Source organism: Bufo gargarizans, chromosome 6 (genome assembly GCF_014858855.1).
Source record: "Bufo gargarizans isolate SCDJY-AF-19 chromosome 6, ASM1485885v1, whole genome shotgun sequence".
NCBI lineage: Eukaryota > Metazoa > Chordata > Amphibia > Anura > Bufonidae > Bufo > Bufo gargarizans.
In genome coordinates this window covers 273595010-273620350 of record NC_058085.1, presented here as the reverse complement: position 1 = coordinate 273620350, position 25341 = coordinate 273595010, and the positions used below count along the sequence as shown (strand labels likewise).

The window sequence follows — 25341 nt, the reverse complement described above, 5'->3', positions numbered from 1 at the left end:
GCGGACAGCACACTGTGTGCTGTCCGCATCCATTCCGTCCCTATAGAGAATGAATGGGTCCGCACCCGTTCCGCAAAATTGCGGAACGGATGCAGACACATTCTGCGGACGTGTGAATGAACAGTGATTTTTAATGCTGTGTGTCTCTGCATGACGTTACTGCTACAGAATCATACTGACAGCAATATATCAGTATTTGGCCTCTTTCACACCACCGTATGGCTTTTTCAGTGTTTTGCGGTCCGTTTTTAACGGATCCGTTGTTCCGTTTTTGTTTCCGTTGTGTTTCCGTTTCTGTTCCATTTTTCCGTATGGCATATACAGTATACAGTAATTACATAGAAAAAATTAGGCTGGGCATAACATTTTCAATAAATGGTTCCGCAAAAACGGAACGTATACGGAAGACATACGGATGCATTTCCATATGTGTTTCAGTTTTTTTGCGGACCCATTGACCTGAATTTGCGGGCAATAATAGGACATGTTCTATCTTTCAACGGAACGGAAAAACGGAAATACGGAACGGAATGCATACGGTGTTCATTCAGTTTTTTTGACGTAACCATTGAAATGAATGGTTCCGTATACGGACTGCAAAAAACAGTCCCTAAACGGGGAAAAAAAATGCTTGTGTGAAAGAGGCCTAATTCAGTAGATACAGGTTATGCAGAGACACACAGCATTATAAATCAGTATAATGCCGTGCTCTCCTGCTCAAGAAAAGTGTCCATAATGGGGAATCACGCTCACCAACAGAGCATGATTTCCACACTCGACATGATCGTCTGAAAGAGCCCTAAGATAAGTCTCAGGGAGTCATGTGCATTGTACTTATAGTCTATTGCAGTTGGGTTTTCTGTAAAAGGTTTTATGCTTGTATTGAATAGTGTGTCAGACCAATGGATATGTACATGACCCGCCATACACATGCTTTAACACGCTGATGGAAAGCCAAATGGACAGCCATGCAGATGCGATTTTCTTACGCTAGTATTGCTTCCCAGACTTTGATTCCATCATCTCTGTAGAAATAATAGGGAATCTTCTCTTTGTCCTCCATGCCCCTCAACTTGATTGCTTCTGGAAAGCAAAGACTCTCATATGTGAACTCTTTCAAGGCTCTCAGCACCAACTCCACATGTCCTCCTCCTCCGGTTGCATTGGCCTGCAACATAATTTACACTGGGATAAAATAATTTCATCTATTTGCATGTATAGAGATTTATTAGATGTACAGGTTACGGGGCAGCTCATGACAACTGCTGCTTTGGACCAGAACAGGCAGCCACAATGATGAAGTTGTATGATCTCTGGAACAGGGACTAGATAAGTATAAATTTGGGACTGAAGTGGGGAAAATGCTTTCAGAGGGTCACTTAGGAGATTGTCACATGGCTTTTGACAGCATACTGTTGCATGGATTCCATGCCAAATAGCGGTCAGTGGCCTGTGTGGGAATCCACCCCCTATTGTTTTCAATGGTATGATGCACTACTATTCATACAAAAGAATTTTAAAAGGCTGTATTACACTGGCAGATTTTCTGCCAGATGATCGCTACTACAAACACTCACCAGCGATCATCTGGCAATTGTGATCTTTCAGCATGCTATAAGATCATGATTTGCCGGCGGCAGATCGTGCTGTCTAATCATGATCTATGGCCGTTAAATCCAAGCCAAATTCATTAAGTAAAAGCCATCATTTGAACAGCCCCTAAAGGCCCTATTACACTGGCAGATAATCTTGTTAGCCATGGTCTGGCAGTGTAATACTGCCGCCGATTACCCGATGATCAAAAATAATAGTTTGCTAGCGGCAGATCATGCCGTGCAATTAGTACTCTGCTACCGGCAAACAATGAATCCGTATGGAGACACGCGATGGAATAAATGATCGCTCATCCCCATACTGAGGAGGAGATCGTTGCATGTAATAGCAGCAGTCTCTTCTGCTAGTGAGCAGGAAATTACTGGGAAGGAACGCTTTTTTCCCGACAATTGCCTGCTATATCTGCAGATGTAATGGGACCTTTCAGCTTCTGGTTTACAAGATGGTCTACGGGAAATCCCAGCAGGGTTTTCCAGTCATCGATATCAGATTGGTTGAGGTCCGACATCCAGCACCCCCACTGATCAGCCGTGTTCGGCACCTGCCAGGACTGGAAACAACTCAGTGGAAGAAGCCGAAGCAGAAAGCGCCATCCACTGTGAAGTGCCCGTGTCTGCCTACTGCAGCTTAGCTCCCATGCACTTGAACCCCCACAGATCTGATATTGATGGCCAATCCTGAGGATAGGTCATCACTATCTAAAAACCGGAAAACCCCTTTAAGCCAGTAATAAATTGACTACCAAACAATATTTGTCATCATGGATAATAGGAATATTGGAAGGTTGACCACCTGCAGATCCTGTTGTTTCCCTGAGATACTGTAAGTGGCCGCATGCACTGCCAGTCCTTCAGTTACTATAGAAATAAAATGCTTCTTTATTCAAAACTGAGGACGGGGGCGTTATGACCTCATGTTGGTGGTCATCTATAGTGGTGCCCTGGTGAAGTTTTAAATCTTTGAGACTATTATTTTTCTACATCATTAGCAAGAAAGCAAAGCTACAGAATATGACACAAACCTTATCGAAGAGGCCACATTCACATATTAGTTCCTCCCGTGCCTTCGTGTTGATTGCTATGGTGAATCTTACATGTGGTATTATAAGCTGCAACATAAAATACATTTTTATTTTTAAAAAAGTGCACATAATAACCAATCAGTCCTGTTGAAATTTTAAAGTGATCTGCTTAACCAGATCAGTTCAGGACATATTGCGGCCCGTCTACAAACCTTTATCAACTTGTATGCATGTCATATCATTTAAAGTATGCCCCTTAAAATATCCCATATCAATAAGGCTTAGTTCACACGAACGTGTGTGATCTGTGGCCGTATTGCGGCCCGCAAATCGCGGGTCGCAATACACGGCCACAGTTCCGTGTGCATTCCGATTCACGGATGCGGACCCATTCACTTCAATGGGTCCGCAAATCCGGAATAGCGGAACGGCCGCACGGGACGGGACCCCTCGGAAGCACTACGGAGTGCTTCCGTGGGGTTAAGTCCCGTACCTCCGTTCCGCAAAAAGATAGAACATGTCCTATCTTTTAGCGGAACGGGCGGATCGCGGACCCATTAAAGTGAATGGGTCCGCGATCCGATGCGGCTGACCTACGGCCGGCGATCGTGCATTGCGGCCCGCTGTTTGCGGGCCGCAGCACGAGCACGGGTCACACACGTTCGTGTGAACTCGGCCTAAGGGTGTGGTTCATTGGGGTAGCTGCAACCTCACCCAGCTACAGTGGCCAATGGCTGCACAAATTTTTGGGATAATAGAGGTATTTCCTTCAAATTTGCATACCCATTGGCCACTGAGTTTGCGGCCATATCTGGAGAACATGACCCTGTCTCATACCACTGTGAATGGAGAGCTGGGTGCACTGCATTTCTATAGGACATTTGCTTCTATGGAACTAGCAATGCATGGTTACTAGGCTATTTTTGGAAATCCTATAGAAGTGAATGGAGAGATCCACTCATGCGCTCACCTTTCATGGCACTGCGGCATACAGCCCTGTTCTCATGGGGTGGGAGTGGGTGCCAGACCTGCACCTATCAGACATTTGTGGCATATCCTGTAGATCTGACACAAATGTCTATGCTCTGTGGGCACTGGCTATGTAATACAGCTACACTGGCTATGAAACCCAGATACAGTGACTGAGATCAGAGATAACCAATCCCAATCACTTAACCTCTCAGATGCTGCAGTCACCTGGAGTGGCAAGCAGTTTTCATGGCAGCCTTGGCCTTGTTAGGGCCAGGCCTGCCATTGCAATGTTTCTATTAAGCCCTGCATGTGGCAGTGTTTGAAAAGGTTTTCTCATTACAACAACTTATCCCCTACCAACATCATAAAAGTGAGGGGCCCGTTTGACTAGAGCAGTGGACATCCATGTGCTCCATTCAACTCTATGGTAGCCGAGCAATTGTACTGGACTATCTCCTGCAGCCCCATATTGCTGAATGGAGCAGTGGACACTCATTCAGACAGGGGAACACAACCCCTGTTCTTGTAATCGGCAGGGTTGGACAACCACTGATCAGACACTTATCCCCTATACTGTGGAAAGGGGTTACGTTTCCTAATATGACAACCCCTTTAAAAATTATTTTCACCAGGAAATTCCCTGTTAAATCTTGTAGGACTAGCTTATCTGAATGAATATCTTTCACACCTGCGTTCTTTTCTTCCGGCATAGAGTTCCGTCGTCGGGGCTCTATGCCGGAAGAATCCTGATCAGTTTTATCCTAATGCATTCTGAATGGAGAGGAATCCGTTCAGGATGCATCAGGATGTCTTCAGTTCAGGACCAGAACGTTTTTTGGCCAGAGAAAATACCGCAGCATGCTGTGCTTTTTGCTCCGGCCAAAGATCCTGAAGACTTGCCGCAAGGCCGGATCCGGAATGAATGCCCATTGAAAGGCATTGATCCGGATCCGGCCTTAAGCTAAACGTTTTTTCGGCGCAACGTCGTTTCGGCGCATTCGACGTTTAGCTTTTTCTGAATGGTTACCATGGCTGCCGGGATGCTAAAGTCCTGGCAGCCATGGTAAAGTGTAGTGGGGAGCTGGGGAGCAGTATACTTACCGTCCGTGGGGCTCCCGGGGCGCTCCAGAGTGACGTCAGGGCGCCCCAAACGCATGGATCACGTGATCGCATGGCACGTCATCCATGCGCATGGGGCCCTCTGACGTCATTCTGGAGCGCCCCGGGAGCCGCACGGACTGTAAGTATACCGCTCCCCCGCTCCCCACTACTACTATGGCAACCAGGACTTTAATAGCGTCCTGGCTGCCATAGTAACACTGAAAGCATTTTGAAGACGGATCCGTCTTCAAATGCTTTCAGCTCACTTGTGTTTTTCCGGATCCGGCGTGTAATTCCGGCAAGTGGAGTACACGCCGGATCCGGACAACGCAAGTATGAAAGAGGCCTTAGCGATTTGTTCCTTCATTCTGGAAAAAAAAGTGCTTTTATTCCATGTGCAAATGAGCAATTAGGTAAAAGGTATCATTGCATTTAGCTGATCTAGCCCTACAATGCGTTGTGCCTGGTTTAAAAGTTAATTTCCTGGTGAAAAACTTCCTTTCATAGAAAGACATCGCAATCCCCATAGACTGTAATACTAAAGTATTGCAGTGTATGGTATAAGATATTAAATGATTGCATGTCTGAGTACCCTAGGGGGACTAAAAATAAAAGTACATTTTAAAAAAAAAAACTATAAAAGAGAGTATTAAAAATGTAAATCACCTCCTTTCACTAATTTAAATATAAACATAAACAATTAAAAAAATAAGCATACTTGGCATCAGCATCTCTAAAAAAAAGTCCAAACTATCAAAATATTAAATAATTCAACCTATACATTGAATGTCAGAATAAAAAAAATAAAAAAAAATACCTGAATCGCCATTTTTAGGTCATCTCACTGCACCTCCCAAAGAAAGGGAATAAAAAGTGATCAAAAAGCTTTATGATGTGTGTTAGGAAATATGGCCAATAAAAACTACAGTTTGGGCCACTAAAACAACCCCTTTCACAGGTATGTGTATGGAAATGTCAAAAAGTTCTTGGAAGGTAGGGTGGAGGGGAAAGTAAAAAGCCCAAAATTACCCACGTCCTTAAAGGGATTATGCCATGACTGATGTAAAATATGAAAAATAGACACAATATAGAGTAGTAACTGACAATCTCCTTCTAACAAAGCTAGAACCAGCCTTGTACCTTACATGGGTCCAGAGCCCCCCCCCCCCCATCATTTTTTAAATTGCTCTGCTAGATTCAGACCTTAGGTACCCTGCCATATTTCACCTTAAAGACCAGGCCATTTTTTTTCAAATCTAACATGTGTCACTTTATGTGGTGATAACTATAAAACTCTTTTATTTATCCAGCCCATTCTGAGACTGTTTTCTCGTCACATATTGTACTTCATGACAGTGGTAAAATTGAGTAAAAAATTTTTTTTTATTTATTAAAAAAATTCCAAATTTACCCCAAATTTTGAAAAATTAGCAAATTTCCGAATTTAAATTTCTCTAATTTTATAATACATAGTAATACCTCCAAAAATAGTTATTACTTTACATTCCCCATATGTCTACTACATGTTTGTATTACCGTATTTTTCTCCCTATAAGACGCACCGGCCCATTAAGACGCACCTAGGTTTTTGAGGAGGAAAATAAGAAAAAAAATATTTTGAACCAAAAGGTGTGCTTTTGGTGGGTTTTGAACTAATTGTGGTCTGTGGATGGCACTGTTATGGGGGATCTGTGGATGGCGCACTGTTATGGGGGATCTGTGGGTGACGCACTGTTATGGGGGATCTGTGGGTGACGCACTGTTATGGGGGATCTGTGGGTGACGCACTGTTATGGGGGATCTGTGGGTGACGCACTGTTATGGGGGATCTGTGGGTGACGCACTGTTATGGGGGATCTGTGGGTGACGCACAGTTATGGGGGATCTGTGGGTGACGCACTGTTATGGGGGATCTGTGGGTGACGCACTGTTATGGGGGATCTGTGGGTGACGCACTGTTATGGGGGATCTCTGGGTGACGCACTGTTATGGGGGATCTCTGGGTGACGCACTGTTATGGGGGATCTGTGGGTGACGCACTGTTATGGGGGATCTGTGGGTGACGCACTGTTATGGGGGATCTGTGGGTGACGCACTGTTATGAGGGATCTGTGGGTGACACTTATGGGGGATCTGTGGGTGACACTTATGGGGGATCTGTGGGTGACACTTATGGGGGATCTGTGGGTGGCTCTTATTGGGGTCTCTGGATGGCACTGTTATGAGGATCTGTGTATGACAGTTATGGGGGGGATCTGTGGATGACACATAGCATCTTATGCTATGTGTCATCCACAGATGCCCTCCATAAGTGTCCCTGTAGTGAATGACCCTCAATACACGCTGGGGGCCGGCATCTGCTTTTATAATGACAGTGGGGCCCGTGCAGTGACTGTATTCTACTACACGGGCCCCGCTCACTGTATAATCGTATCTTTAATAGTTAATTGTAATTGTATGTAATAGCATAAGGAGCGCTGTGTATTACCGGTACTTACAACTACAAGCGCTCGCTGCTCGGTAGGTAGCAGAGAGGAGGGAGGAGGCAGGCCAGAAGGACGGGCGCTGGCAGCGTGAGTCATACGTCATGCGCCCACGCCGCCTGCTTCATTCATAAAGTGGGCGGCGCAGGCGCGTGACGTATGACTCTCACTGCCAGCGCCCGTCCTCCCGGCCTGCCTCCTCCCTCCTCTCTGCTACCTACTGAGCGGCGAGCGATTGTAGTTGTAAGTACCGGTAATACACAGCACTCATTATGCGATTACATACAATTACAATTAACGATTAAAGATACGATATATACAGTGAGCGGGGCCCGTGTAGTAGAATACAGTCACTGCACGGGCCCCGCTGTCATTATAAAAGCAGATGCCGGCCCCCAGCCCCTCCTCCCTCACAGCTGATACACCCGCCGCGCGGCATCGCGGCGGGTGTATCATTGAAAACTCAGCAAAATCTGCAGCATTCGCCGTATAAGATGCACTGCTATTTTCCCCCCACTTTGGGGGGGGAGTGCGTCTTATACGGTGAAAAATACAGTATTTTGTGAATGTAATTTTATTTTTTGGAGACATTAGAAGGCTTAGGCCTCTTTCACACGACCGTATCGCTTTCTCAGTGTTTTACAGTCCGTTTTTCACAGATCCGTTGTTTTGTTTTTTGTTTCCATTTCTGTTCTGTTTTTCTGTATGGCATATACAGTATACAGTAATTACATAGAATTTTCAATAGATGGTTCTGCAAAAATGGAACGGATATGGAAAACATACGGATGCATTTCCATATGTATTCTGTTTTGTTTTTTTTGCGGACCCATTGACTTGAATAGAGCCACGGAATGTGGTTTGCGGGCAATATTAGGACATGTTCTATCTTTCAACGGAACGAAAAAAACTGAAATCCGGAAACGGAATGCATACTGAGTGCATTCCGTTTTTTGGGGGGAAGCATTGAAATGAATGGTTCCGTATACGGAAAAAAAAAAACGGCCCGTAAATGGAAAAAAGAAAATGGTCATGTGAAAGAGGATTTCCCAAACCCACTTTTTAAGGACCAGTCCAGGTCTGAAGTCACTTTGTGGAGCTTGCATAATAGAAACCACCCATAAATGGCCCCATTTTAGAAACTACACTCCTCAAGGTATTCAAAACTGATTTTACAAACTTTGCTAACCCTTTAGGTGTTCCACAAGAATTAAAGGATTATGTAGATGAAATTTCAGAATTTCACTTTTTTGGCAGATTTTCCATTTTAATATTTTTTTTCCAGTCATACAGCAAGGGTTAACAGTGAAACAAAACTCAATATTTATTACCCTGATTCTGTAGTTTACAGAAACACCCTATATGTGGCCGTAAACCGCTGTACAGGCACATGGCAGGGCGCAGAAGGAAAGGAACGTCATATGGTTTATGGAAAGCAGATTTCACTGGGATAATTTTAAGCTGCCTTGTCACATTGAAGACCCCCTGATGCACCCCTAGAGTAGAAACTCCAAAAAGGTGACCTTATTTTAGAAACTACACCCCTCAAGGTATACGAAAAAACTGATTTTACAAACTTTGTTAAGGTGATACACAATAATTAATGGAAAATGGAGATAAAAGTTCAGAATTTCACTTTTTGGCAGATTTTCCATAAAAAAATTTTTTTTTCACTAACAAAGCAAGGGTTAACAGCCAAAAAAAAAGAAAAAATGTATTGCCCTGAGTCTGTATTTTACAGAAACACCCCATATGTGGTACAGTCCTGATCAAAATAATTTTAAGCACCACTTGAAAAATGGCAAAAAATCATATTTAGCATTGCTGGATCTTAACAAGGTTCCAAGTAGAGCTTTAACATACAAGAAGAAGAAATGGGAGTGAGACAAAACATTTTTTGAGCATTCAATTCAATGAAAACAACAAATAAACGGAAACAGGCTGTTTTTCAGCTGATCAAAAGTTTAGGACCACACCTTCAAAAAAAAACTAAACCCCCCCAAAACAGAAATCCAACTTCCAAACATGAACTCAGTAATAAGTAGCTCCGCTGTTATTGTTTATCACTTCAAAAATTTGTTTCGGCATGCTTGATGCAAGTGTTTCCATGAGGTGAGTGGGAACATTTCTCCAAGTGGTGAAGACGGCCGCACGAAGGCCATCTACTGTCTGGAACTGTTGTCCATTTTTGCAAACTTCACTTGCCATCCATCCCCAAAAGGTTCTCAATTGGATTTAGATCAGGGGAACATCAGGATGGGCCAAAAGACTGATGTTATTATCCTGGAAGAAGTCCCTTGTCCTGAGGGCATTATGTACTGTAGCGTTGTCCTGTTGAAAAACCCAGTCGTTACCACACAGACGAGGGCCCTCAGTCATGAGGATGCTCTCTGCAACATCTGGACATAGCTAGTGGCCGTTTAACGCCCCTGCACTTCCTGAAGCTCCATTGTTCCACTGAAGGAAAAAGCACCCCAGACCATTATGGCGCCCCCTCCACTGTGGCGCGTAGAAAACATCTCAGGTGGGATTTGCTTGTCATGCCAGAAGCGTTGGAAACTATCAGGACCATCAAGGTTACATTTTTTCTCATCAGAGAATAAAACTTTCTTCCACCTTTGAATGTCCCATGTTTGGTGTTCTCTTGCAAAGTCCAAACGAGCAGTTCTGTGGCGTTCAAGGAGACGAGGTCTTTGAAGACGTTTTTTGTTTTTGAAGCCCTTCAGTCTCAGATGCCGTCTGATGGATTTGGGGCTGCAGTCAACACCAGTTTAGGGCTTTAGGGTCGAGGATCGTCCAGTGTCTTGACGGACAGCCAATTGGATCCTCCGGCTCAGTGCTGATGAATTTTTTTGGGGTCTTCCACTTGACTTTTTAGTTCCATAACCCTCAGGATCATTTAAGAAATTCCAAATGACTGTCTTACTGCGTCCGACCGCAGCAGTAATGGCGCGCTGTGAGAGACCCTGCTTATGCAGTTCAACAACCTGACCACGTTCAAAAAGGGAGATTTTTTTTTGCCTTTGCCATAACAGCGTGTGACTACCTGACAGAAAATTTATTTGCACAGATTTGGCCTTTTAAAGGCATGTGGTCCTAAAATTTTGATAAGCTGAAAAACAGCCTGTTTCAGTTTAATCGTTATTTTCAATTAATCGAATGCTCAAAAAATGTTTTGTCTCACTCTCATTTCTTCTTGTTGCATGTTGAAGCTTTACTTGGAACCTTGTTAAGATCCAACAATGTAAAATATGATTTTTTGCCATTTTTCAAGTGGTCTTAGGTCTTAAACTTTTGATCAAGACTGTAGTAAACTGCTGTATGGGCACGTGGCATTGCGCAGAAAGAAAGGAATACCATATGGTTTTTGGAAGGCAGATTTTGCTGGACTGGTTTTTTGACACCATGTCCCATTTTAAGCCCCCCTGATGCCCCCCTAGAGTAGAAACTCCAAAAAAGTGACCCCATTTTGGAAACTACGGGATAAGGTGTCAGTTTTGTTAAGGTACATATGATTTTTGGTTGCTCTATATTACACTTATTGTGAGGCAAGCTAACAAAAAATAGCTGTTTTGGCATCGTTTTTATTTTTTGTTATTTACAACATTCAATTAAACAAAAAAAACTATGTTTTAGTGTCTCCATATTATGAGCCATAGGTTTATTTACTTTTTGGGCGATTGTCTTAGATGGGGGCTCATTTTTTGCGGGATGAGGTGACGGTTAGTTCGGTACTATTTTGGGGGGGTATATGCCTTTTTCATCGCTTGGTGTTGCACTTTCAGTGATGTAAGGTGACAAAACAATTGTTTATTTAACACAGTTTTTATTTTAATTTTTTTGACAGTGTTCACCTGAGGGGTTAGGTCATGTTATAGATACCCAATATGTCTATTTTTCTTTTTTACCCTACTTTTCACAAAAAAATTTCCCTTTATTTTGGCAAAAGGATATATATATATTTTTACTTGAAACTTTAAAAAAAAAAAATTGTAAAATTGTTTTTTCGCTTTTTTTTTTGTCCCACTCTGGGACTTTTGGAGTTCTGATCCCCTTTACAATGCACGACAATACTTCTGTATTGTCATGCATTGGCTGTAAGTGTACACACTGTAATACACTTATAGCTTCCTACCTGTGAGATCCAGGGGGCTGGATCTCACAGGCTCTCCCGGAAAGCAGCCACGATGCCTAAGAAAGGCATTGTGCTGCCTTCCATGCCATAGGGTCCCCGTCACAGCAGCGCAGAGACCCGATGGCTGCTTCCTCCCTGCACAGACATCGCACGTGCCGTGGTCAGCGCTTACTGCAGGGTTTTATATGCCGGCATCGGTGATTTCACCGCTGCCAACGCATGCAGCAGGATTCCGGCTATCAGTGACTGCCGGACCCCTGCCGCTGATCGGTTGTTTCAGCTCCTGAACACGCCCGATCACCATGACGCACATGTGCTTCTCTGGTCCTTAAGTCACAGCCAGAGAGGACGTACATGTACGTCATGGGTCCTTAAGGGGTTAAGGAGTGTGTAATTTCTGCTGGAGGTCTCTACGTGTAACTGTCACAGCTTCTAATAGGAGATATAGCAGGTGGCAGTTAAAGGATGGAACTAAGTATGGATGACCACCTCATGTGGGCATGCACATTACTGTATAGATTAAACACCAGAGGACACCATTGTAATGATGTAAAGAGAATATTTCACAAATGGAGAATTTTTGTAACAGAAAGTAAATTACTAAAGTAACTAATTTTTCCTGCTGAATTATGTATATTAAATTAAAATCTAAGGGATTAAGGAATCTAGTAAAGTTAGATAACATACTGTTAAGGAAATTATCCAGCTTTTCTGAAAGTGGATATAAAATTCATAAAATGTTTTTCATTTTTTTCTGTATACGTGTTATAATGTGCTGACATTTGAAAAGAACAAGCGCAAGCTAAAAGAAAACTATAGAAGTGAACTGTGTGTGTTAAGATAAGATAACATTTGTACTACTCCTTGTAATTTTGCCTCTTTTGCTTAAAATTCTAAACCCATTAGTTAACACATTTTTGTAAAAGTGAAACTTGAAAAATAACTAACCAATCAATAGATGGATTCAAAAGCCATTATTGAAATGTCTGTAAACCAATCATGTTTTGCTTTGAGGGGTTACACCCTGTGAACTGTGTATAAATAAAGGGTGCAGGACACTTTCACTTTAGGGTCCTGATAAGGTTTTGAACTATACTCAGACTTCTGTCATTTTCCTCCGTCGACGTCATTCACCTGAACACGAGGCAACGATCATCACATGGCTGACCCTTGGCCTGCCGCAACAATACCTTAGGGATTGGCAGCCATATAGTTCATTACTCAACACAAGCATGTATATATAGTGGGGAAGGGGGGGGGGATTCAGTAAGACTGCTATTCCATACATGTTTTATCGTCTACACTTGCCCTCTGTAGAGCTCTCTGCAACATAAAAGAAACATTGTGTCACGGTCTCTCCCGTGACAGGGTCAGAAGATCTAAGAGACTGGCTGCACGTGATGTGATCTGACAGCTTCTTTGGTTTAACTTGTTTTTGTGTTGTTGCTGGTTATGACCACACCTTTTGTCTCAGGTGTAGCTTAAGTGGTCATTCCAACTCCTCTATTTAGTCTGGTCTCACCCATCATGCTCTTTTCTGTTTGTGGAAGTGCTGGTGTTGGTACTCCTCTGAGTTCCCGCTCGTCCACGTACTTTGGAGTTAAGTGTCTTTTCCTATTTCTTGTTTGTTGTATTTCCTTATCTTATGGTATTAGGCCTGAGGGAGTTTCCTGTTCCTTCAGCTGGGAAGAAACAGGTCATCTTTTGTCCTGTCACGATTTCCAGGGCCCTTTATGGTCAGATAGGGCTCTAGGTTCCTGCGTATGAACATTCCTACCTTCGAGGTCTGTTCATACTGTTAGTAGTCAGGGCTCAGTTTAGGGATTCACTAGGTGGTGACCTTTCTCCGTTCCCTAGTTTCCAGGCCTAGTACCTTTTCCCTCCCCTCCTGTGTTCAGTGTGGAGTTTGTTTATTTCAGAATAACCCACTGGACCCAGGAGGTCAAATAAATTGTTCAATAGTCAAAAGACTATAAATTCCTGATTGTGGTCTTTTACTAAAACATAACTTTTATTTCTTATTTGCACACACCAAACAAAAAACAAAAAAGACTCTATTGATAACTTTAAAAATACATATGGAGGGATATTTGATAGGGGTACAGGTATGTGATGTACTGTCACTGTTTGCAGTGAAAAGTGGGGGATATTATTATATCCTTCTATGAGTGGTGTATAATAGTCTAATATGGTTGCTTAACTTATTTGTTTGACGTGCCACCTGGCATTTAATTATTAGCTCATTTATCTGCTGATGTCATTTGGCACCAGACAATGTAGACTACACTTAATTTAATAAACAGATCGACCTAGGAGCTATGCTAATCGCTGCTTTGAATAAGTGCTCTTATTTAGGGCTATGCTGTATCCTGTGTCAATTACTGCTAAATTAATGGTCTATTCTAACCCTATCATGTGAGCTTGTGCGCACAGCGTCTGCAGATCGCCGTGCTATTGCTCAGAATAGCCCTGCCACAATCTTTAAAATATTGTGAGACGCAGCTCCCCCGACATGTTTCACCGCACAAGGAGGCGTCTTCAGGGGAATGGAGCTACAACCACCCACATCGCGCAATGACACATTGCTCCTATAAAAAGTATAAAGAATAAAGAATTTTGCATTCTACGTAATGCAGTAAGTTACATCAATACCACAGTATAATGGTTTGCTAAGGTTATCTAGGTATTTGAGTCAGCTGCTATGTGGCTAATAAAACACTACAGATTATGCTTTTTGAATTTGTGCCCAAACATGCAAAGTAGATTCGTGACTGGTACAAGGAAAACCAGTGACTAATACATATGAAAATGTATTTAAGAAAAAAAGCACAGAACGCTAATAATGTCTGAAAGAATTTATGTCCTTCCTGATCTTATTACAGATAGCCTTCAGACTTGTTTAGCAATTGGGTGTGAAAGAATTTTTATTCTGGAAAAAAATACTTACGATAATTTTTGGACATTAGATTTTGGCAAGCAGGGCTATATTCTGTAATCTAGTAAATAAGGGCAGCCTGACCTTTCAAGTAACACTAATTAAAGGAAATCCCTGACATTAACCCCTTTGCACTACATGAAGTATACATCCATCCCAAGCGAAGACTTAATTGCAATGATCTTGGGGAACCTATGCATGAAATCAGTAGCAGGAATGCATCTGATATACATAACCGTTCTTCTGTCGCAACTGACAGGATTAGAAATATCTCAGATTCTGGCAGTTTAACAAATTAGATGTCACAGTCAATAACAACAGTAGCATCTAAGTGCTTATCCAAAAGAAAGGGCTCCCTCTGTCATTCCATCATCACTTGACCCCCCCGTACTGCCATCTTAGTATATCTGTTAGGTGTTATGTTGACAGGCTTAAAGGGATAGTTTCATGTCAGACATTGGTGGCATATTGCTAGGATAAGTGCAGGTAGTGATATGCCACCAATATCTAAGATGACACAACCCATTTAATATTCTGCCATATAGAAGAAAGTCCAGCGTCCATGAAAAATAAAATCCAGACTACAATGCATCTAGAAGGTCTTCAGACCCTTTCACTTTTTTACATTTTGTTTAGTTGCAGCCTTTGTCGAAAATAAATAAAAATCAAGTTTGCCACTTAAATCTGCACTCAATACCCTATAATGCGAAAGTGAAAACAGAATTTTAGAAATGTTTGCAAATGTGTTAAAAAGGAAAAACTAAAATGTTACATTGGCATAAGTATTCAGACCCTTTGCTATGATACTTGACATTTAACACTGGGGGCCTCCCATTTCCCTTTATCATCTTAGAGATGTTTCTACACCTTGATTCGAGTCCAACAGTGGTAAATTCAGTTTGTTGGACATGATTTTTAAAGACATACCCCAGTCTATATAAGGGCAATGAGGAAGAACAGAACTGCCTGTAGAGCTCAGAGACATGACCATGTGGAGGTACAGATCTGGAAAAAGGGTACAAAAAAATTCTGCTGTACTGAAAGTTCCCAAGAGCACAATGGCCTCCATAATTCTTAAGTGGAAGAAGTTTGGAACAACCGGGACTCTTTCTAGAGTTGGCGGCCCCCACCAAACTGATTCAGGGAAAAGGGCCTTGGAAGGAGATGTGACCAAGAACTTAATGGTCACTCTGGCTGAGCGCAAAAGATCCAGTGTGCAGGAGGGAGAAACTTTCAGAAGGTCAACCATGACCGCAGCACTCCTCCAATCTGGCGTTTATGGTAGACTGTCCAGAAAGAAACCTCTCCTCAGTAAAAGACACATCAAGCCCACCTGCAGCTTGCAAAAAAAGCACCTAAAGGACTGCCAGGGGTCTTGGGAGTCAGCTCTCAGATTAAAGCGGTTGTCTGATATGAGACAACCTTCTTAATCTGCAATAATATAGTAACAAATAGTATAATAAAAGTTACCTTAAAAATAGGATGAACCGCAGGTAGTTGACGATACATGGCGATAGCAAAAACTTCTGTAACAAGATGGGCCCTCAGAAGATGGGAAACTGTCTGGTGAATGTGGAAGTCAGATGATCTCACCCATATCTTAGCTAACAGCCAGTCATACTTGGCATCAGATGGCAGAAATATAGGATTTTCTGGTCCAGGTATCTGGTTCAGCTATACAGTATAAAGCAATAAAATGTCTTATAACAATATTCATTAACAATAAAAAAATTTGCATTAAAGAGTGTTCCAACATATTCTGCAGAGCTGTCCCGAGAATATACTGTAAGTGTCCTTACACCTACTAGAACCCAAAATATAATTGGAGTAATTTATCAAACTGGTGTAAAGAAGAACTGGCTTAGTTTCCCATAGCAACCAATCAGATTCCACCTTTTATTTTTGACAACTCCTTTGGAAAATTAAAGGTGGAATCTGATTGGTTGCTATGGGAAACTAAGCCAGTTCTACTTTACACCAGTTTGATAAATGACCCCAAATGTCCCTATATCAGTCGTGCTTTGTGGTCAACATTATCAGAATTAAAGGGGTTGACTGTTTTGGTATATGAAAGTAAATGAAATACCCAGCGCAAGCCAAAGTGAAAAATGTGAGACCATACAATCTTGGATTGGCTTGGTCACAGTATAACATATAGACCTAGTGCTGCAATCCCCCCGAGCTATTCTTTCCCCCAATACTAATGACATAGTAAATGTCTTCAAAATGTCACATTTAAACTGATCTTGACCTCATATCTTGATAAGAATTGATGACCAAGAAATATCAATGGCAACACATTACACTGTTTATTGGAAACTGTTGAAAATGTACTCTAGAAAAATCTATAATGTAAACTTGATAAAGGTCCCATTGAGAGGACGAAAACGTTGCTAATTGCACTCCAGCAGGAAAGGGTGCAGACACCAATCGACTCACCCAAAGTCAAATATTAAGAAAATATAAATAATATTAGTCATGGCTGGCCCTCTCTATCTGATGTTGCATGGATCAAACCAATAGCTGTATATTATATATAAAATATTTATTAAACGAAAGGTATCACATAAAATACATGCAACAATTCACATACGCAATACTTTGATATTCTCCAATTAGATGACAAAAAATCTAAATGGAATATCCTCTTACTCCTAGGTAAACAAATGTATTCATCGTCCCTTTTCTACGGTTTAGTTTTTCATATAGAATACAACAGACGAATATATAGAACTTGGAGCTTCATATACAATATGGTGGATAAATGTCTACAATGTTAGTAAGCGTCTCCAGTGTTAATAAGCAGACAAATACATAGAGCTCTAATTGGCCAATATGCTCCCAATGGTCCTTATTGCGGCATAATCAGCTTGTTAGGGCAAATATTCCATGCTGTATTGTAATCACATAGATATTTATTAGCGTTACTTTACCACTTGTAGGATTGGTGCTGCGGCAACTCAGTTTCCCCTCTGTCTCTGCCGGTCGGATTCAGATGACGTCCTACGTGATCGGGAAGCAGAATCTGTGCTTGTCTACCGGGTCCTAGAGCGAGTTGTATAGCAGATTGTCGCAGATCAATTGTCCACAAAAATTCATATAATGCGATGATGATTTTCCAATACTGCAAACAAACCAAACACGTTTCGGAGACTAATATTCTCCTTCTTCAGTGGTGAGAAGAAGGAGAATATTAGTCTCCGAAACGCTTTTGGTTTGTTTGCAGTATTGGAAAATCATCATCACATTATATATTGCTATTTATGATTAGGCATATCCAGCATTGCTACACTAGAATTTTGGAGGACAATCGATCTGCGACAATCTGCTATACAACTCGCTCTAGGACCCGGTAGACAAGCACAGATTCTGCTTCCCGATCACGTGGGACGTCATCTGAATCCGACCAGCAGAGACAGAGGGGAAACTGAGTTGCCGCAGCACCAATCCTACAAGTGGTAAAGTAACGCTAATAAATATCTATGTGATTACAATATAGCATGGAATATTTGCCCTAACAAGCTGATTATGCCGCAATAAGGACCATTGGGAGCATATTGGCCAATTAGAGCTCTATGTATTTGTCTGCTTATTAACACTGGAGACGCTTACTAACATTGTAGACGTTTATCCACCATATTGTATATGAAGATCCAAGTTCTATATATTCGTCTGTTGTATTCTATATGAAAAACTAAACCATCGAAAAGGGACGATTAATACATTTGTTTACCTAGGAGTAAGAGGATATTCCATTTTGTTTATGTCATCTAATTGGAGAATATCAAAGTATTGCGTATGTGAAATGTTGTTTGTATTTTATGTGATACCTTTCGTTTAATATATATTTTATATATAATATACAGCTATTGGTTTGATCCATGCAACATCAGATAGAGAGGGCCAGCCATGCCTAATATTTTTATATAATGTAAACTAGAGATGAGGGAATTTCTTGAAATTTCGATTCAGGTCTGATTCTCATGAATTGGTGTTCTGGTTCGATTTGGGTCTGAATTAATTCAATCCGAATCGAAAGTGCCCCAAGTGCTCTGAAAAGCAATTGTACTTCAGCTGTAAAACTACAACTCCTAAGATGCACACTTGCTTGGCTGTTCTCAGAATTCCATAGAAATGAATGGAGCATGCTGGGAGTTGTAGTTTCACCACCACCGGAGTGCCAGAGGTTAGCTATCACTGCTCTAGGGTCTCCTAGGACTGTATCCAACCCCTTTCAAGCTCTTTAACACCAAGACCGGAGTTAGTAATGTCAAAAGTGACAGCAATATATATGGCTGCACTGCTGCAGGTAAAAGTATGGTAAGCAGGTGGTAACAAACAACCTGTTTAATAAATGCTCTATCAGATATTTTTTTAATATGAAACGGCACTTTAAAGGGAGTCTTTCACCTAATCTGAGCGTTTTAGACCGCTCAGATCAGGTTATAGACTCTTTAACCCTCATTACGATCATACCTTTCTCTTATGTGTCCCTCGCCCAGATAATGAAAATAACACTTTTTAAACTTATGCAAATTACCTTCTGAAGGTGCCCAGGGGCGGCGTTACTGGGCGATGTGCCCAGAAAAACACACCTCTTTCAGCCCTCTGGCCTGCCCTTCTGTCCTAATATTACCTCCTCCTCTGCCTCCAGCCGGCGGATGTCACGAGCGACAAGAGAAGAAGTCAGGCTGGGAACTGGCCCGCCGTCCTCTGGTGCCGCTCGTGACTTTCGCCGGCTCGAGGCGGAGGAGGTAATAGGACAGAAGGGCGGGCCAGAGGACTGAAAGAAGTGTGTTTTTCTGGGCACATCGCCCAGTAACACCGCCCCCTGGGCACCTTCAGAAGCTCATTTGCATACGTTTAAAAAGTGTTTTTTTCATGATCTGGACGAGGGACACAGAAAAGAAAGGTACCATTGTAATGAGGGTCAAAGAGTCTATAACCTGATCTGAACGGTCTAAAACGCTCAGATTAGGTGAAAGACTCCCTTTAAAAATGGTGGCACATGCCTTCTTCTCTGTCTTCTGACCTGCCATATTGAGCAATTTTTCCAGAATGAATCACAAAACTTTTGGAATTCCTAGAACCCAAATCTTTTGGAAAATTTATAATGAATCTTATTAGTTAATAATTGATCCACTTATCTCTAGCGTAAACCAGAGTTTGACAGTACCTGTATAGCAATTGGTACAATTTTGTTCTCAAGATTATTGTATAATAAGCAGAGGGGTGCGGCAAGGTACTGAATGGTGCATGGATCTGTTTTGTTTGCAGAGATGCCGTCAAGTAGATGAAAATCAACGATAAAGATGTTATCATGCTGTAAAAAGTGAGATAAGGCACATATTTTGTTACATATAGCATTTTCCATACCATCATATTTTTCTCTTCAAGTCAAATTTTCAGAATTAGCTAATTGGATCACTAAGGTTCTTTGTACACAATTGGTCCTTAACCACCTCCGGACCGCCTAACGCGCCGATGCGTCCGGAAGGTGGTTGCTTTTCTCCTCCTGGACGCATATACGCGTCATCTCGCGAGACGCGAGATTTCCTGTGAGCGCGCGCACACAGGCGCGCGCGCTCACAGGAACGGAAGGTAAGCGAGTGGATCTCCAGCATGCCAGCGGCGATCGTTCGCTGGCAGGCTGGAGATCCGAATTTTTTAACCCCTAACAGGTATATTAGACGCTGTTTTCATAACAGCGTCTAATATACCTCCTACCTGGTCCTCTGGTGGTCCCTTTTGTTAGGATCGACCACCAGAGGACTCGGGTAGGTCAGTACAGTCGCACCAAACACTACACTACACTACACCCCCCCCCCCCCCGTCACTTATTAACCCCTTATAAACCCCTGATCACCCATGATCACCCCATATAAACTCCCTGATCACCCCCCTGTCATTGATCACCGCCCTGTCATTGATCACCCCCCTGTCAGGCTCCGTTCAGACGTCCGTATGATTTTTACGGATCCACGGATACATGGATCGGATCCGCAAAACGCATACGGACGTCTAAATGGAGCCTTACAGGGGGGTGATCAATGACAGGCGGGTGATCACCCATATACACTCCCTGATCACCCCCTGTCATTGATCACCCCCCTGTCATTGATCACCCCCCTGTAAGGCTCCATTCAGACGTCCGCATGATTTTTACGGATCCATGGATACATGGATCGGATCCGCAAAAACACATGCGGACGTCTGAATGGAGCCTTACAGGGGGGTGATCACCCATATACACTCCCTGATCACCCCCTGTCATTGATCACCCCCCTGTAAGGCTCCATTCAGACGTCCGCATGATTTTTACGGATCCATGGATACATGGATCGGATCCACAAAACACATGCGGACGTCTGAATGGAGCCTTACAGGGGGTGATCAATGACAGGCGGGTGATCACCCATATACACTCCCTGATCACCCCCCTGTCATTGATCACCCCCCTGTAAGGCTCCATTCAGACGTCCGCATGTTTTTTGTGGATCCGATCCATGTATCCATGGATCCGTAAAAAATCATGCGGATGTCTGAATGGAGCCTTACAGGGGGTGTGATCAGTGACAGGGGGGTGATCACCCTGATCACCCCCTGTCATTGATAACCCCCCTGTAAGGCTCCATTCAGACGTCCGCATGTTTTTTGTGGATCCGATCCATGTATCCATGGATCCGTAAAAAATCATGCGGATGTCTGAATGGAGCCTTACAGGGGGGGGTGATCAGTGACAGGGGGGTGATCACCCTGATCACCCTGATCACCCCCTGTCATTGATAACCCCCCTGTAAGGCTCCATTCAGACGTCCGCATGTTTTTTGTGGATCCGATCCATGTATCCATGGATCCGTAAAAAATCATGCGGATGTCTGAATGGAGCCTTACAGGGGGGGTGATCAGTGACAGGGGGGTGATCACCCTGATCACCCTGATCACCCCCTGTCATTGATAACCCCCCTGTAAGGCTCCATTCAGACGTCCGCATGTTTTTTGTGGATCCGATCCATGTATCCATGGATCCGTAAAAAATCATGCGGATGTCTGAATGGAGCCTTACAGGGGGTGTGATCAGTGACAGGGGGGTGATCACCCTGATCACCCCCTGTCATTGATAACCCCCCTGTAAGGCTCCATTCAGACGTCCGCATGTTTTTTGTGGATCCGATCCATGTATCCATGGATCCGTAAAAAATCATGCGGATGTCTGAATGGAGCCTTACAGGGGGTGTGATCAGTGACAGGGGGGTGATCACCCTGATCACCCCCTGTCATTGATAACCCCCCTGTAAGGCTCCATTCAGACGTCCGCATGTGTTTTGCGGATCCGATCCATGGATCCGTAAAAATTATACGGACGTCTGAATGGAGCCTTACCAGGGGGGTGATCAATGACAGGGGGGTGATCCGGGAGTCTATATGGGTGATCACCCCCCTGTCATTGATCACCCCCCCTGTCATTGATCACCCCCCCTGTCATTGATCACCCCCCCCCCCCCTGTAAGGCTAAATTCAGACATTTTTTTTGGCACAAGTTAGCGGAAATTTTTTTTTTGTTTTTGTTTTTTCTTACTAAGTCTCATATTCCACTAACTTGTGTCAAAAAATAAAATCTCCCATGAACGCACCATACCCCTCACGGAATCCAAATGCGTAAACATTTTTAGACATTTATATTCCAGACTTCTTCTCACGCTTTAGGGCCCCTAAAAAGCCAGGGCAGTATAAATACCCCACATGTGACCCCATTTTGGAAAGAAGACACCCCAAGGTATTTGCTGAGGGGCATATTGAGTCCATGAAAGATTGAAATTTTTGTCCTAAGTTAGCGGAAAGTGAGACTTTGTGAGAAAAAAACAAAAAAAATCAATTTCCGCTAACTTATGCAAAAAATAAAAAATTTCTAGGAACTCGCCAGGCCCCTCATTGAATACCTTGGGGTGTCTTCTTTCCAAAGTGGGGTCACATGTGGGGTATTTATACTGCCCAGGCTTTTTAGGGGCCCGAAAGTGTGAGAAGAAGTCTGGGATCCAAATGTCTAAAAATGCCCTCCTAAAAGGAATTTGGGCCCCTTTGCGCATCTAGGCTGCAAAAAAGTGTGACACATCTGGTATCGCCGTACTCAGGAGAAGTTGGGGAATGTGTTTTGGGGTGTCATCTTACATATACCCATGCTGGGTGAGAAAAATATCTTGGTCAAATGCCAACTTTGTATAAAAAAAATAGGAAAAGTTGTCTTTTGCCAAGATATTTCTCTCACCCAGCATGGGTATATGTAAAATGACACCCCAAAACACATTCCCCAACTTCTCCTGAGTACGGCGATACCAGATGTGTGACACTTTTTTGCTGCCAAGGTGGGCAAAGGGGCGCATATTCCAAAGTGCACCTTTCGGATTTCACAGGCCATTTTTTACAGATTTTGATTGCAAGGTACTTCTTACACATTTGGGCCCCTAAATTGCCAGGGCAGTATAACTACGCCACAAGTGACCCCATTTTGGAAAGAAGACACCCCAAGGTATTCCGTGAGGGGCACGGCGAGTTCCTCGAATTTTTTATTTTTTGTCACAAGTTAGCGGAAAATGATGATTTTTCTTTTTTTTTCTTTTTTCCTTACAAAGTCTCATATTCCACTAACTTGCGACAAAAAATAAAAAATTCTAGGAACTCGCCATGCCCCTCACGGAATACCTTGGGGTGTCTTCTTTCCAAAATGGGGTCACTTGTGGCGTAGTTATACTGCCCTGGCAATTTAGGGGCCCATATGTGTGAGAAGAACTTTGCAATCAAAATCTGTGTAAAATGGCCTGCAAAATCTGAAAGGTGCACTTTGGAATATGTGCCCCTTTGCCCACCTTGGCAGCAAAAAAGTGTCACACATCTGGTATCGCCGTACTCAGGAGAAGTTGGGGAATGTGTTTTGGGGTGTCATCTTACATATACCCATGCTGGGTGAGAAAAATATCTTGGTCAAATGCCAACTTTGTATAAAAAAAATAGGAAAAGTTGTCTTTTGCCAAGATATTTCTCTCACCCAGCATGGGTATATGTAAAATGACACCCCAAAACACATTCCCCAACTTCTCCTGAGTACGGCGATACCAGATGTGTGACACTTTTTTGCTGCCAAGGTGGGCAAAGGGGCACATATTCCAAAGTGCACCTTTCAGATTTTGCAGGCCATTTTACACAGATTTTGATTGCAAAGTTCTTCTCACACATATGGGCCCCTAAATTGCCAGGGCAGTATAACTACGCCACAAGTGACCCCATTTTGGAAAGAAGACACCCCAAGGTATTCCGTGAGGGGCATGGCGAGTTCCTAGAATTTTTTATTTTTTGTCGCAAGTTAGTGGAATATGAGACTTTGTAAGGAAAAAAGAGAAAGAAAAAAAAAATCATCATTTTCCGCTAACTTGTGACAAAAAATAAAAAATTCTAGGAACTCGCCATGCCCCTCACGGAATACCTTGGGGTGTCTTCTTTCCAAAATGGGGTCACTTGTGGCGTAGTTATACTGCCCTGGCAATTTAGGGGCCCAAATGTGTGAGAAGTACCTTGCAATCAAAATGTGTAAAAAATGGCCTGCAAAATCTGAAAGGTGCACTTTGGAATATGTGCCCCTTTGCCCACCTTGGCAGCAAAAAAGTGTCACACATCTGGTATCGCCGTACTCAGGAGAAGTTGGGGAATGTGTTTTGGGGTGTCATTTTACATATACCCATGCTGGATGAGAGAAATATCTTGGCAAAAGACAACTTTTCCCATTTTTTTATACAAAGTTGGCATTTGACCAAGATATTTTTCTCACCCAGCATGGGTATATGTAAAATGACACCCCAAAACACATTCCCCAACTTCTCCTGAGTACGGCGATACCAGATGTGTCACACTTTTTTGCTGCCAAGGTGGGCAAAGGGGCACATATTCCAAAGTGCACCTTTTGGATTTCACCGGTCATTTTTTACACATTTTGATTGCAAAGTTCTTCTCACACATTTGGGCCCCTAAATTGCCAGGGCAGTATAACTACGCCACAAGTGACCCCATTTTGGAAAGAAGACACCCCAAGGTATTCCGTGAGGGGCATGGCGAGTTCCTAGAATTTTTAATTTTTTGTCGCAAGTTAGTGGAATATGAGACTTTGTAAGAAAAATAAAAAAAATAAAAATCATCATCATTTTCCGCTAACTTGTGACAAAAAATAAAAAGTTCTATGAACTCACTATGCCCATCAGCGAATACCTTAGGGTGTCTACTTTCCGAAATGGGGTCATTTGTGGGGTTTTTCTACTGTTTGGGCATTGTAGAACCTCAGGAATCATGACAGGTGCTCAGAAAGTCAGAGCTGTTTCAAAAAGCGGAAATTCACATTTTTGTACCATAGTTTGTAAATGCTATAACTTTTACCCAAACCATTTTTTTTGTGCCCAAACATTTTTTTTTTATCAAAGACATGTAGAACAATAAATTTGGCGAAAAATTTATATATGGATGTCGTTTTTTTTGCAAAATTTTACAGCTGAAAGTGAAAAATGTCATTTTTTTGCAAAAAAATCGTTACATTTTGATTAATAACAAAAAAAGTAAAAATGTCAGCAGCAATAAAATACCACCAAATGAAAGCTCCATTGGTGAGAAGAAAAGGAGGTAAAATTCATTTGGGTGGTAAGTTGCATGACCGAGCGATAAACGGTGAAAGGAGTGTAGTGCAGAAGTGTAAAAAGTGCTCTGGTCATGAAGGGGGTTTCACCTAGCGGGGCTGAAGTGGTTAAAGGGGTTTTCTGGGATTACTGTGTTTTTTTACATGTAGCTGTGTACCTCATGTACACCTTCCCCATACTTTTATTCTTTAGTTTGAACTCTCCTGATCCGTTTTCACCATGTAAACAAATCACTCTGGTTGGTTTTCATCCTATACAATACACTTCCTGTTGCTGTATCCAAGCAAACCCATGATGCACTTCTGCTCTCTCTGCCAAAGCTCCATCCCCACCCCTAACAAAGCTTAGGTACTTTACAGCTCCTCTCACCAGCTAGATACATACACTCCCTTATCACTGCCCCTAAC

General features: G+C 42.6%; 1 protein-coding gene across 1 annotated transcript in view; it reads right to left on the bottom strand.

Annotated features, from left to right (window-relative positions):
• Positions 1-25341, bottom strand: part of ALOX5 (arachidonate 5-lipoxygenase) — a 129827-nt gene that overhangs the window by 18800 nt on the left and 85686 nt on the right. Inside the window, exons 7-10 of the mRNA XM_044296351.1 lie at positions 19438-19584; positions 15732-15935; positions 2636-2722; positions 990-1168 (exon numbers count right to left, since the gene is read on the bottom strand). Coding sequence (XP_044152286.1) covers positions 990-1168; positions 2636-2722; positions 15732-15935; positions 19438-19584 — 617 coding nt within the window. The remainder of the gene's footprint in view (positions 1-989; positions 1169-2635; positions 2723-15731; positions 15936-19437; positions 19585-25341) is intronic.